The 13,290-nt window shown below is 42.1% G+C and overlaps 1 protein-coding gene across 1 annotated transcript in view; it reads right to left on the reverse strand.

Annotated features, from left to right (window-relative positions):
- Positions 1-13,290, reverse strand: part of UNC80 (unc-80 homolog, NALCN channel complex subunit) — a 5,631,640-nt gene that overhangs the window by 38,612 nt on the left and 5,579,738 nt on the right. Inside the window, exon 63 of the mRNA XM_044060513.1 lies at positions 11,987-12,159. Within this exon, the coding sequence (XP_043916448.1) occupies positions 11,987-12,159 (173 nt within the window). The remainder of the gene's footprint in view (positions 1-11,986; positions 12,160-13,290) is intronic.

Consider the following 13,290-nt stretch of genomic DNA (forward strand, 5'->3'; position numbering starts at 1 on the left):
AAATAGACGTAAACAAATGTGTAGATCAATGTGTGTGTAGGTACCTTTAAGAAGCTATCTAAGGGCTTGCACAAGTGTATAAATACGGAGCACGAGCGAGCCTGACTGCTATTTTGTACTACGCTGTTGAGATGTAAGCATGTATGTATGTATGTAAGGTCTGTTTGTTAATCGGTTCATTTATATTTTATGATGCTGCTATCCATCCTGATGTGTTTCTATGTTATAAAGCATTTAAATGAACTACCCCTTCTGTTCGTCATATATGTTAGAGGGAAGAGCAACATGGTGTCAGAAGAGGCATGTCTAAAAAGGTCATGGGTCCAGAATGGAAGCCAGATTCCTCAGTTTGAGTCTCTAGAGGCACCTAGGTGGTATTAGAGAAATATAAAGCAGTGAATCATCCCTAATGTATGTATAATTCACAAAACAGGTCAGAAACGAATTTCAGATGTTAAAACTTGCTCAAATAATTTCTTATTCACAAAATATGAAACAAAGCATACAGAACGCTCTAAATGATATTCGAATAAATCGATTTATCCAATATTGATAAAAATATTCAAATTACTATGGAAAACGTTTAAAATAAAGTCCAGATTGTATACAACGAATAAAATAAGGGGAAACGACTGTATTTTCACAAAGCATATTTTTCGTATTAAAGACATCTGAATTATCAGAAGTGTATGAAGTGTTCAGATGTTTGTGCAGTATTACTGTAAAGTTATTTCGCAAGACACAGCCATTTCAGAACATATTTCATAAAGTACAGTATTTTGAAGAGTTTATTGTGCATTTGAATGTTATTACAAGCTCACAGCACAGCTTGTTCATACATAATTACAACGGCCACATTTTCAGTGTGTTTGTGCATACTTTGTGGGCATGGCAGACAGATTTTGAAAACCCAGTGCACTTGTGTTTGATAATAATATTGCAGAGAAATGGAGAGTGTTTGAGCAAGAGTACGACATTTTCATACAGGCTGCATTTTTTGATAAAGATGACCATGCAAAAGCATTTATTCTACTTAATTTAGATGGGTCAGAAGCCATTGAAATGGAACGTTCATTTGTGTATGCACCTGTTATCTTTGCTGAAGAAAGGGAAAAACATCATATTGTTGTACCGGCTGAGTCAAGAGAGGACCCTGAGTGCTTAAAATGTAAATTTAGTGAAATGTGTAACCCCCATACAAACGTTACAATGGAAAGCCACTTATTTTATACACGGGATCAAAAGCCTGGTGAAATTATTGCAGCATATATAACTGATCTGAGGAATAAAGCTATAACATGCAGATTTGGTTATTTCAAGGGATGACCTGAGAAAAGACAGACTTGTGTGTGGTATTAAGGATGATGCTGTGAGAAAGATTTTGCTTCGTGACAGTGATTTAACTTTGAATAAGGCCATTGTGATTTGTCAGCTATACGATCTTACAGAAAAGCACACAAATATGCTTACAAATGACAGATGAATGCTTCCAGTAACTTCTAGAGATCATGTTGATAGTATGCAGCACATGCTTAAAAGAAACACGCCCAAGCACTTGGTAGAAACTGTAGCCCCCTGCAGCACTCACTGGTAAACCCCAGAGCTTTCCAACAAATTCCACAGTTTCACACAGTCTCAGTAAAGCATAAGAGTGAGTTAGCAAACTCACAGCATGGTCCCCCACCCAGTTTCATTGCCAACTGTCATAACTGCTGTGAAAATCATGAATCTAAAAGGGAGAAATGTTTAGCTGTTGGTCAGCACTGCCACAAGGGTCTATGTTAAATCATCGAATGTTTAAAGCGAATGATGAGTTATCGAACCCATGTAAGTGAAAGCTTACAATCTCGAATGCTTAAAACAGTGATTTTTTTTTCCAAGGAAAAAAAAATTACTGTTCCATAAAACAGACAAAAAAATTTAAAACATTACATAAAGTGGGGGGGCTTCACCCCCCCCCCACCCCCTCTACTTAAATATACCAACTCTGATATCACACTACAGTCATGAAAATGGCAAAGTAATAGAAGTGGCCAAGCGATTTCTTTCCCAGGGAAAGAATTTGCTTATATGTCGTTTCGCTATTTTGCCTTTTCATACTTTCAAATTTGATCAAGACGCATTTGAAGAATGTGTCTTTGATCATTTAATAGGAACCCTTGCCACAAATGCAATAAGTGGAATCATTTCAAGAGGTTTTGTAAATCAAAAGGCCTACATTCTTTTATTAAAAGGGAACATTTTAAGAAACAAGTTGATCAATTAAAAAGCTGCAACCCTAGTCTTTATGTTGATTGTGTGTCACTGCTTAATGAAACAGTCAATGCAGTAGATTTAAGGGCAAAGAATGAAGTATTTTGTACTGTTCTGATAAATGGAAAACCCACAGAGCTCAAAGCTGATACAGGTTCCAAGTGCAATGTTATGTGAGCAGAAACATTTGCTAGAGTGTGTCATGGTGAAAGGATTGATTTGGCAACGTGTATGAATCTTGTTGCTTATGGTGGTGAAGAAATTCAAACCAAAGGCTCAGTAGTGCTTTCATGTTACTCTGCTGGGAGAAGTTACAACTTGTTATTTCATGTGGTCAAGAGGTACATCCACTAGGGCTCAGAGACAGTTTGAAAATGGGACTGCTTTTATTTAACAAGGAAGTCTGTCATGCTAGCTTAAAAGACCACTACTCTAATTTCAACCAACATATTTTTTCTACCTATGCTGATTTTTTTCGAAGACAAACTAGGGAAGTTTCCATTTGTGTACTCCATGAAGTTAGACCCAGATGTCAGTCCAGTTATCAGGCCAGCCTGGAAAGTTCCATCAGCTATGCAGGACAGAGTTAAAGCTGAGTTAGATAAAATGGTGCGACAAGGTGTGATTTGTCCAGTAGATGAAACAAGTGAATGGGTATCTTCCATGGTGGTAACTCAAAAGAAAAGCTCAGATGCCATCAGAATATGTATTGATCCATGAGATTTAAACAAAGCACTTAAAAGACCTCATTATCAAATGCATACAGTCGAAGAAGTCGCAGCTCTGATGCCAAATGCCACTGTTTTTTCTGTCTTAGATGCAAAGAGTTCATTTTGGCAAATTCAGTTTGACAAGAAATCCTAATTGCTAACTACTTTCAGTACTCCATTTGGAAGGTACAGATTTTTGAGAATGCCATTTGGGATCAATTCATTAAGTGAAGTCTTTTAATGTGCAATGGAGCTAATTTTTTCTGGGTATCCTTGTGCCATTATAGTCCACAACATACTAGTAGGTGGTAATCTTGAAGCTGAGCATGACAGAAACCTCAGAAAAGTTCTGGAAAGAGCACATCAAGTGAATCTTAAGATCAATCCACAGAAATGGAAATTCAGGCTACAAGAGGTTACTTATGTTGGTCATTTATTTACCAGTTCAGGCCTATGACCAGACCCTTCTAAGCAAACACCCATTTTCGAGATGCCAGCACCAGACAATGTTCAAGCCCTGCAATGTTTGCTTGGCATGGTTAACTATCTAGGCAAGTTCATTCCAGACTTGAGCCAACTTTTAGCACCGCTCAGAGAGCTGACACATAAAGATGTATCCTGGTCAGAACAGCACCAAAGAGCATTTCATGTCCTGAAGCAGAGAATTGCTAGTACACCAACTCCCAGATACTATGATGTTCACAAGCTAGTCACTCTTTCATGTGATGCTTCGAGATTTGGTCTAGGTGCAGTCATTCTACAAGAGGGTCAACCCATTGCCTGTGTAATGAGAACTCTTACTCAAACTGAAATGCAGTATGCTCTGACTGAGAAAGAACTTTTGGTAATTGTGTTTGCATGTTCAAAGTTCCAAGATTGTGTTTATGGTAGACCTATCCAGATCGAAACAGACCACCAACCTCTAGTCACTATCTTGAGAAAGCCTATGCATTTACCACCAGCCAGATTGCAACACATGATGTTGAGATTATAAAATTATAACTTCACTCTTGTCTAGAAGAAAGGCACACTTCTTTATCTTGCTGATACATTGTCCAGCTCGCCCAGAAACACCACTGAACAGCATGAGAATACGAACCTTGAATTTGAAGTCATGGAAGTGTGACATTTTTCTACCACATGTCTTGATGAGCTGAGAGATCACACAGCCATAGATCCAGTTTTACAGAGGCTCAACCACTTTATCAATCAAGAATGGCCATCAAAGCAATCTAGTTTACCTCAAGAAGTGCAACCTTATTTTCTATACATAGATGACATTTCATCTGCAATGGTATCATTATGAAAGGTCTGAAAGTAATCGTTCCAATGTCCTTGCAATAAGAGTACATTACTATCTTGCATCGTGGTCACTCAGGAACTGACTCTACCAAAAGAAGGGAGAGAGGATTAGTATTTTGGCCTTCTATGTCATGAGACATTGAGAGAGTACTTTCATGTTGTTCTGTATGTGATAGTAGTAAGTTACATCAACAGAAAGAACAACTTCAGCTAAACCAGATTCCTGAACTACCTTGTTCGACAGTAGCCACTGATATTTTTGAGTGGAATGGTCAACATTATTTGGTGATAGTAGACTCTTATTCAAACCAGTTTGAGACTGACCTACTTCCTAACCTAGTATCCAGCACTGTCATTACTACGATGAAGCGTCATTTTGCTGTCCATGGTAGTCCGCACAGTTATTTCTGACAATGGCACGCAGTTTACAATCCAACTGTTCAAAAGATTTGCTGAAGAGTGGGACTTTACTTATGTAATGAGTAGCCCAGAGTATTCACAGTCAAATGGTTTGGCAGAAAGTGCAGTTCAAATTATAAAACAGTTACTAGAGAAGTCAAAACGAGACAATAGTGATGTTTTCCTGAATCTCTTGAATCCCAGAAATATTCCTTGTGATAAACATCTTGGTTCACCTACCCAGAGACTTCTGTCAAGACAAACCAGAACTACATTATCAATCAGTAAAACTGTTGGTTCCATGTGTCAAGAACAACAGGACAGTAAAAACGAAACTGTTGAAGAAGTGTTTAACCCAGAAATCCTACCACAATAAGACTATCAAACCGTTCAATCCATTACGAGGAGAAGTAGTAAGGATGCAGATGTCCAAAGGTTATGACTGGACTGGAGTCGTGAAGAATATTTGCCCAGAGCCAAGATTGTACATTGTGGAATCACAAAGAGTAGAATATAGGTGGAATCAGAAACGTGATGCCGGTGTCCGAGCCTATACCACAGCACATAACCTGTGAGAAAGACTCTATCTTAGAGTGAGTTATCCAGTGTTCCAGTTCCAGAGAATTTCCAGAGAATATTCCCATTCCTGTGATGAATCCAGAAGATCGTGATATCTTTTAGTTATGTACTCACCATAACTTCAGATGTTTGGGATCCATCTCTATCATTATGAATGATGATGGGGAGCCCGATCCCTAAAATCCACTGGGCGCGCTTTTAATGCCAAGCGAAGTCTCTTGTATTGGCTGAGCTTTATTATATCCTACATAGCCCCCAGTCCCCAGATCTGTCCTGTTACATCATCATAACATACATACATACATTATATTTATATGTCATGTGAAACAAGATAACAGAAAAGCTCAAACAAAAAAACCTTCTCTCTGATCTGAAGGGCTGCAGGGGAGGTGGGGGGGGGGAAGGTATGGGAGATGGATCCTGAAACATCTTTGTTATTATGCAGTACATAAAAAAGATGTATGTGATCCTATCTACGCCATACTTTCTGATGAATGACAGCGCAGCCCTAGCACCTGATGCAATGCTCACTGGAAAAAAAACTCTCCTGTACCGGAACCACTGAGGCTGGGTCCTTTGCTAGATGCCACATTGTAGTTAATCCAAGGTGTAATGGTTGTGTGAAAGTCAAGAGCACACAAATTTTGAGATTCTAGCTTGGAATGAATTTGGAAATAAGGTAGCCATAGAAGCCAGGAAGAAGCAGAGGATGCGAGTGATAGAGCTTGAGAAGATAGATTTGGAGAAGCGCAATCTCCTGATCCCATTTGAGATTGATTGTTTTTGTCTTTGGAATTTTGTTATTTTTATTTAAGGACACAGCTCTTCTGAGAACTACACGAAACTCACAGTTGCTGGTCCTGTCTACAGCGTAAGAATGTGTCCTAGCTGCCAATTGAAGTGTAATTGGCCTCACATCAGATGTATTAGAGAGAAAACTGAGTTCATTAGAGAATTTTGGAAAGTGAGCAGGAGCCAGTCAGTCGAGATGGGGGGAACTTGGAATCAAGGCTCCTCAGGTGAGCGTCACTACTGCCACTGTTGCTTGGGGAAACACCTGGGGGGCTGTGAGTGAGGGAGGGCAGAGCACAAATTGGTATGGCCTGGTTCTCCCAGGCTGCGCAGATACCTTCTCTGGCGCCTGGGTATGTGGGTATATGATAGGTCCTTGAGGTCTATGGAGCAGGCACATCAAGCATTCAAACACAAACGCGAGAATGGATTGCAACGTTGACATTCCGATTTTTTTGATTTAGAGTAATAGGGAAGTCAGTCTGCTGAGAGATATATTGGTCAGGTCCCCAGTCTCCTGGCTTTTAAAGGAAAAGAACCTGGAGTAAATCCTAATCCCATTTTGTCTGTTGGTTGGATGACTCCTTTTTCCTTTGTAGCAAGTTTGGGGCTGCTATTTCCTTTGACATTTGGGTAGTGGGGGGTTCTCTTGTGGGATTCTTGGTGGAAGGGGGTGATGTGGATGTAACCTCATTATCGAAGCACCCGATCTCCCCGCAATTTGGCTGTCCTGAGTAGGTGCTTTAGCTTTTTTAGGACACGACTGGCTCAGGAGCGGCTCAGGGCAGCAGGGCAGCCGGCAATGGGGAGGCCAGAGGGCCCGGGAGGCTGAAAGGGCGGTCTGGTCTCCAGGGGCCTTCCACTCTCTGGGGCCCTGCTCCAGGCTCTTTTCCCCGCTGGCCTCCTCCGTTGCCTCTGCCTCTGAATCTTGGGGAACCTTCTTGAAAGATTCGGAACCACATTTCCCCTCCTTTGGCCTTGGGGTAAGGCGAAGGGAAGGCCAATATGAGCCTACGGCAGATAGCGTTTTTCCCTCTTGCTCTTTGGGTAGGTGTCTTTCACCTTGGGTCCAAACAATTCACCTTTTCAAAGGGAGGAGGCGTCGGCGAGGAGGGAAGGAAGGCTTCCAGGCACTTGAAGGCAGCGGAGCCACACGTGTGGGCCTGCCGAGCCCGCCTGTGCCTGCTCTACTGCTCGAGCCTCCGCCGATCTCCGCGATATGGGCCGCCTCATGGGGACAAGTCAGGATAGACGCCAACAGAGAGCTGCTAGACTGGCCTACTGGGGCAGGCTGGTTGCTCAGGGGTCTGACCGGAGAGGGAGTCTGACAACTCCTTGACCAGATCCTGTGCCAAAATAATTAAAGTAATAATAAGGTAAGGGCGCCTGAAGTCAAAGAGAGCTGAAGTCAGGGTGCTCCATACTCCTAGACTCCTCCCCAGGGATATTAGGATGGGTTGGATGGACTGCCGTCCTGCCCTGCCACAGATGCCACCATGCCAGCATCATGGCATCTACAGCCACTGTAAGGAACTCCTTCTCGGGGAGCAGATGAATTTGTTTGATATGGAGAAGGGACTACGACCCACTTATCAGGGTGTTGCAGCCGCCTCAGCCCTAAATCAGACCAACCAGAAGCTCGGAGGGACCCAGGAGACACTCCAGGAGGGCCGGAGGGGCCTTGAGCAGCACTGGCGGGAGTGAGGGACATGGCATCAACTCGTCGTTGTTTGATCTTGGACAACCTGCCCCCAGCATCACATCCGGGGAACTTAGGGGACCCTCTGCATCATCCATCCGATGTCGATGTGATGAGGCCCCGGGAGTCCGCGTGCTTCCTCTTGCCGATCTCTTCCTTGAGGGGAGTCTCTGGAAGACTCCAAACCCTCCTCAGGAAGACTCCCCCTGGGGGAGCACTCGGCCCCCTCAGGGGGGCTGGCCTGGCCATGGGGGGACCAGGACCAGGACCCAGTCTCACGCCAGTGCTGGGTGCTGGTAAAGAGGATGGCTGGCGAGGAGGAGAGCCTCCTCACTCCTCACCAGCCCCCTGCTCCCGACCCAGAATCCTGCGTCGTCAGTCCAGACTGAGCATGATGGTAAGTATCCGGGGCCCGGCGAAGCACCGAGAGGATAGTAGACAACGAACGCAGAGTCCGGCTATCGAAGACGAACCCACCAACTCAGAGCCGAAGTCCACAGCGTACCAAACTTCGGACCCGAGGGGGGAGAGATGGAAGGCAAGAGTGGAGCGTTGAGTCGGCCGGCAGCAAAAGAGAGCACCCTCCGGCGCCTAAGAGGAGTCGGGAGGATAGAAATGGGATGGGTCATGGGGATGCGCCCAAAGCAAACTGGGGTGCCGGGGGAAACAAAAAGGAATTTTGGGGACTGGAAAAGTCTTTCCCCATGTTGAGCCCCGAAGAATCCGACAGGGACGGCCAGACCTCACTACCCCAATGGACTAGGGAGAACTCGGCCCCAATGGAGGAGAGGGGCGCGGCGAGGCACGGCGGGAGGATCGGTGCCGAGAGAACACCCGCAGAGGAGGGGCGCCATCGGAGTAGACTTTTCGCCGCCGAGAGGAGAAAGTCCGAGAGGCGGCCATGGAGTCGGCTCGAGGGACAGTGGAGGGGGCGAGTGGAGCCGATACTGGAAGTCCCAGGCGCCGGCCCCGGCGATCGTCGATATGCGAGGGGTCGCGAGACGAGAAGAGAGACCTGCAAGTCTTTGGAGCCCAGGCCTCGCCTTCCTGGAGTCTCGGCGTGGAGGTTTCTTGGACTAATTGAGCGAAAGCTTTCTTTTGCGGGCAGGTTTCGCCGAGGAGTCGGAGCTTTTTCAAAGAGGGTTTAGGGTTTTATTTTAAATTTATTAAATTTCCTCTCCTGGAGGGACCTAGAAAAGAAAAGCGTGCTTTGCATGACTCCACTCAGTACAATTGCTTGTAAACAATAAACACACAGTAGATGGTCATCAGTAAAACAGAACAGACAGGAAGAAAGTTTAGTATTTTAAAGTTTGAAGAAGGAATACAAGGGGCTTGAGACATAATGCTAAGAATTCCTGAATCGAAAAGTAATCCGGTAGAGACAACAAAGAAAAAAGAAACAACAACTACAAAAAACAAAAAAAAAAAACAGACCTTGAAAAAAAAACGGGAACTAAAGGAGAGAAAAACAAAAAGAGTTTGACCAAAAGCCCCTAGAAAAAAGTGAACAAACAACCACACACAATATCACTCACACACAATATAAGTCTCAATCAATCATAACACAATATCAAAAACAATAGCAATTTAAAAACATGACTTTGAAAAAATTTAAGCACAAAAACTGAGAATAGAAACTAGTAGTAGCTAAAGTCGAGACCACGCCTGCAGTTGCCGCCCGCTAGATTGCAGTTAAACTGGCAAGCGAGATCCTGGGATCTGTAGTGAGTAGTCAATATCCTGGGATATAGTTTGGCATGCCAATAAGAATGAGGATGAGCTGGCGCTCATACATAACATCAATTGTTCACCAAAGACTGGCCCTGTTTAAACCCACTACAGACTATTTTACAAGATCTGGTCGCATCTCCAGACCATGTTATAGATACATGGCAACTTGGACATTAACACTGTGTTTGTTTCTAATGTCTATAATAATGCATGTCTAACTCCAATGTTATTTTCAGCTAAGGGCAATCTTTTTAAGAGGGAGGATGTAGGTCAATGTGCGTGTATGTACCTTTAAGAAGCTAGCTAAGGGCTTGCACAAGTGTATAAATACTGAGCACGTGAGAGCCTGTCTGCCATTTTATAGTAAGCTGTTGAGATGTAAGCATGTATGTATGTAAGGTCTGTCTGTTAATCAGTTCATTTATATTTTATGATGCTGCTATCCATCCTGATGTGTTTCTAATAAAGCATCTAAACGAACTATCCTGTCTGTTCGTCATCTATGTTAGAGGGGGACGAGCGAAAAAATGCTTCACTTAAAACAAGATCTCTTACAGTAAAACAACACATTATTCCAACTTAAGCTCTTTTACCCATTCTAGCATTTATTTAATGTGTCTTATGAACCTTCCCAGTAGGTTTAGATTATCACTTTTCAAGCTTAAGGGTGGATAATCTCTTGCCTTTCATTCTTGTGCAATAACTGATTTTGGAGCAAATGAAAGAACCATGCCCAATCCAGATTATCTTAAACAAATGTCATAAACACAGAAAGCCAAATCTCATACTACTGGCTTACCAAATACACCTAGCCATTCCTAGATTCATAGGCAAGTACTAGCTAGCTGCCCTTGCAGGCCATTTTAAGTCTAGTCAATATCCCTTTCAAAGGTGAGAATAAAACCTTGCACTTGTGTATGTCAGGTGAACATCTTAACCATTATTTTAAACCCCAACCCATCCTTTTTGCATCATTTACAGCACTGCCAGGGCCTAGGCTAGTGCCAAAAGGTGCATATCATCCTCCTTTTTGTGGAACCTTCAATAATTTGAATGTGACAGCATACGTACTTATAGAGTCTGGCCAGCAGTATCAGGTATCATTGAAGCAAAATTTGCATCTGTTGTTACCAAACTTATAGCTGCTGCTTTTGAGGAAGGGAGTTTCCCATACTTTGTGTCACTGTGAGGATGTTACTGTTAATTATGCTTCATGCTTCCATTTGCTTCTTGCTCCTTCCCTTCTCCAACGTATTAACAATACTCTAGTGAAGAGAATAATAAGTTCTGTGCCGGAGGGGTAAAGCTTTGACTATAACCCAGGTGACATGAGATTGAATAGTGGTTCAGGTGTCTGCTGGAGCTAACATGTGGGACAAGAGCAGTGATGAAGATTTGGTGGATAGTCACTCTTAAGAGTGCAGGTAGGACACATATGCAGGCTATTGTTCCACTGTAGAATCCCTGAAGATCCAGCAGGAGCACAGGGCAGTCTTAAGGGGTTCAACTAGAAGCAAGTGACACGCTCTGATGCTCACTGTATGAAGAACCTTGGAAATGTTCCAGCAATGTGCACAGGGGTTAGGGCCCTATAGCCACAAAATGCCTTGGCCACCACTGGATGACTACTCCACTCTTCATTACATGACACACACCTCTTAGAGGAATGAATGGGCTACACAGGGCAGCAGAGAGACAAGAGCTTGACAGTCAACAAGGCAGGGTGATAAACATGCTCAATAAAACAGTATCTTCTGTGATAAACTGTTAATAAGTACTAAGAATGAAAGTCTTTAAATACTACTTCTATACAACAAAAGAACCCGTTAACATGCTTGTGATGGGGAAGCCATTCATTATATACACAATGTATGACTAGCACATTTTTAAATACAATTGATAAAGTAACTGAAAGGAAAGTGTTAATGAAATGAACAAATATCTGCTAAAGAAAGAAAGCTATGACTTTCCAGTGCATTAGCACAGATGTAGTGGAATGACTAACAATTTCTGAGCAGCAAGAAGAAATTAAATGAGGGCCAGTCAAATTGGGTGACACAGGCAACACATGATAGCCAGCCTTAGTGCATTCCAGAGTGGGGATCTATATTACTTTATACAGGGATAGAGCGTTACAAATAAATAACCAGTTCTGATATGTTGCTTGGCTACAAAGCCCACATATTATAGATAATTGCCTAAATGACTCTCCCAACATTAGAAATATTTGCTAAGATTTTCAGATTACTCCCACTGTGTTCACTGTTTAGTAGGAAATTTAGAACTATGCAATGGAGGAACACAGCATATGATCTGTTGGATGTTTCTATCAATTAATTCATACTCGCTGTTAGTTACAAAGATCTTTCCATGCTTTAAATCCTAGTGCCTCTGGTTTAGATCCACTCGTATGAATGAATATATAGATGAAAAGTACTTATTCCTTGCAGATAAATGAAGATAATTACATGTTCTTTTAAAACCTTTGAATATAATGGCCATGCTATAGTGTATTTACCTGATTAATTGTTGGACTCTGAAGAGTAGGTGATACAGAGGTAGTTGGTGCAGGTTTACCCTTAGCATCCTGCTGCTGGTTGTTACGCTCTGTAGCTTCAGGAGCTACTGCCTCTGCAGCGACACTTACAGCTTGTCCTTGATTTTCAGTAAAGGTAACAGATCTCTTCTGGTCTATGAGAACAAAGCAGAAGGCACAACAATTAAAATGAAACTGCTCTGAAGCTTGCCTCCAGAATAACCCATAACATAACTCTCATACATGGTTATATTAACTGTATGAATCCTTTTGGATTACACATCAACAAAGAAAAAGGCAACTTTTTTAATGGTTTGAAATGACTGTTAAACCTAAAATTTGTCTAACAAGGAGAACAGACCAGATCTGAACCTAGCATTACAGGTTGACTCTAAGTTACAGGTTCTGTCAGTGGAACCAAGATAATGAGTTAAACCTATTTTTTTTTTACATAAATATTTAAATGTGCTTTTCCCATGCCATGTTTTGAGCAATTGTTTTATTGTAATAATTGATTAAGGTATGTAAAAATATTCCCCTTGTCTTCACTACAGGACCAAGCCATCTCTAATTGTCACTCTACCATGCGTAAATAATACATAATAGTCCCTCCCAGTCACTCGCCTTAAACATTTTACAGTATCTTTGAATATACATATTTTCATACTCTTTTATTTGTTCTGTTAGGCTCCTGTTGACGTAATGGGTGACATCTCAGCAATCTAAGCATTCATCTACCAAAAAATAAAAAAAAGTCATCTGTTTTAATTATATTACATTACTGATCCTGTAACCAATCCATTCCCATACAATTGGTCATCTGTGATCAACTTCCTACCAATACTTGCCAAGGAAGGATCTGACCACATAACTAATGTTCACACATTTTCTTGGGCACCTAGATTCAGTATTTATTTCAAATGTGCAGTGATCTTGGAATTATTTTCTACTACTTATCTTACTTACTAATTATTATCTACTCTAAAATAAAATTCATACAGACCCCCTCTAAATTGATACACTACCTCTCAAATAGTTCACAGCGTGGTGATATCCACCCTAACTAAGGCCGCAAAAACTCACTAATTATTATATGTAGTAAAGAACCACCCCTACAAAACTGCAACTTAACCAAGTCTCCTTCAACCACCACCTCAAACTATGCCTCTTTTCCACTGCGTTGTCATACCATTAAACCACCACCTATCCATACTAATAAAACGAGCACATCAAACCCCTCATTCCATCTTTCTCCCACTGGTCTACCAACAACACTGTCACAATCA

Source organism: Protopterus annectens, chromosome 2.part0 (assembly GCF_019279795.1).
Source record: "Protopterus annectens isolate FY-2018-M chromosome 2.part0, PAN1.0, whole genome shotgun sequence".
Lineage (NCBI taxonomy): Eukaryota > Metazoa > Chordata > Ceratodontiformes > Protopteridae > Protopterus > Protopterus annectens.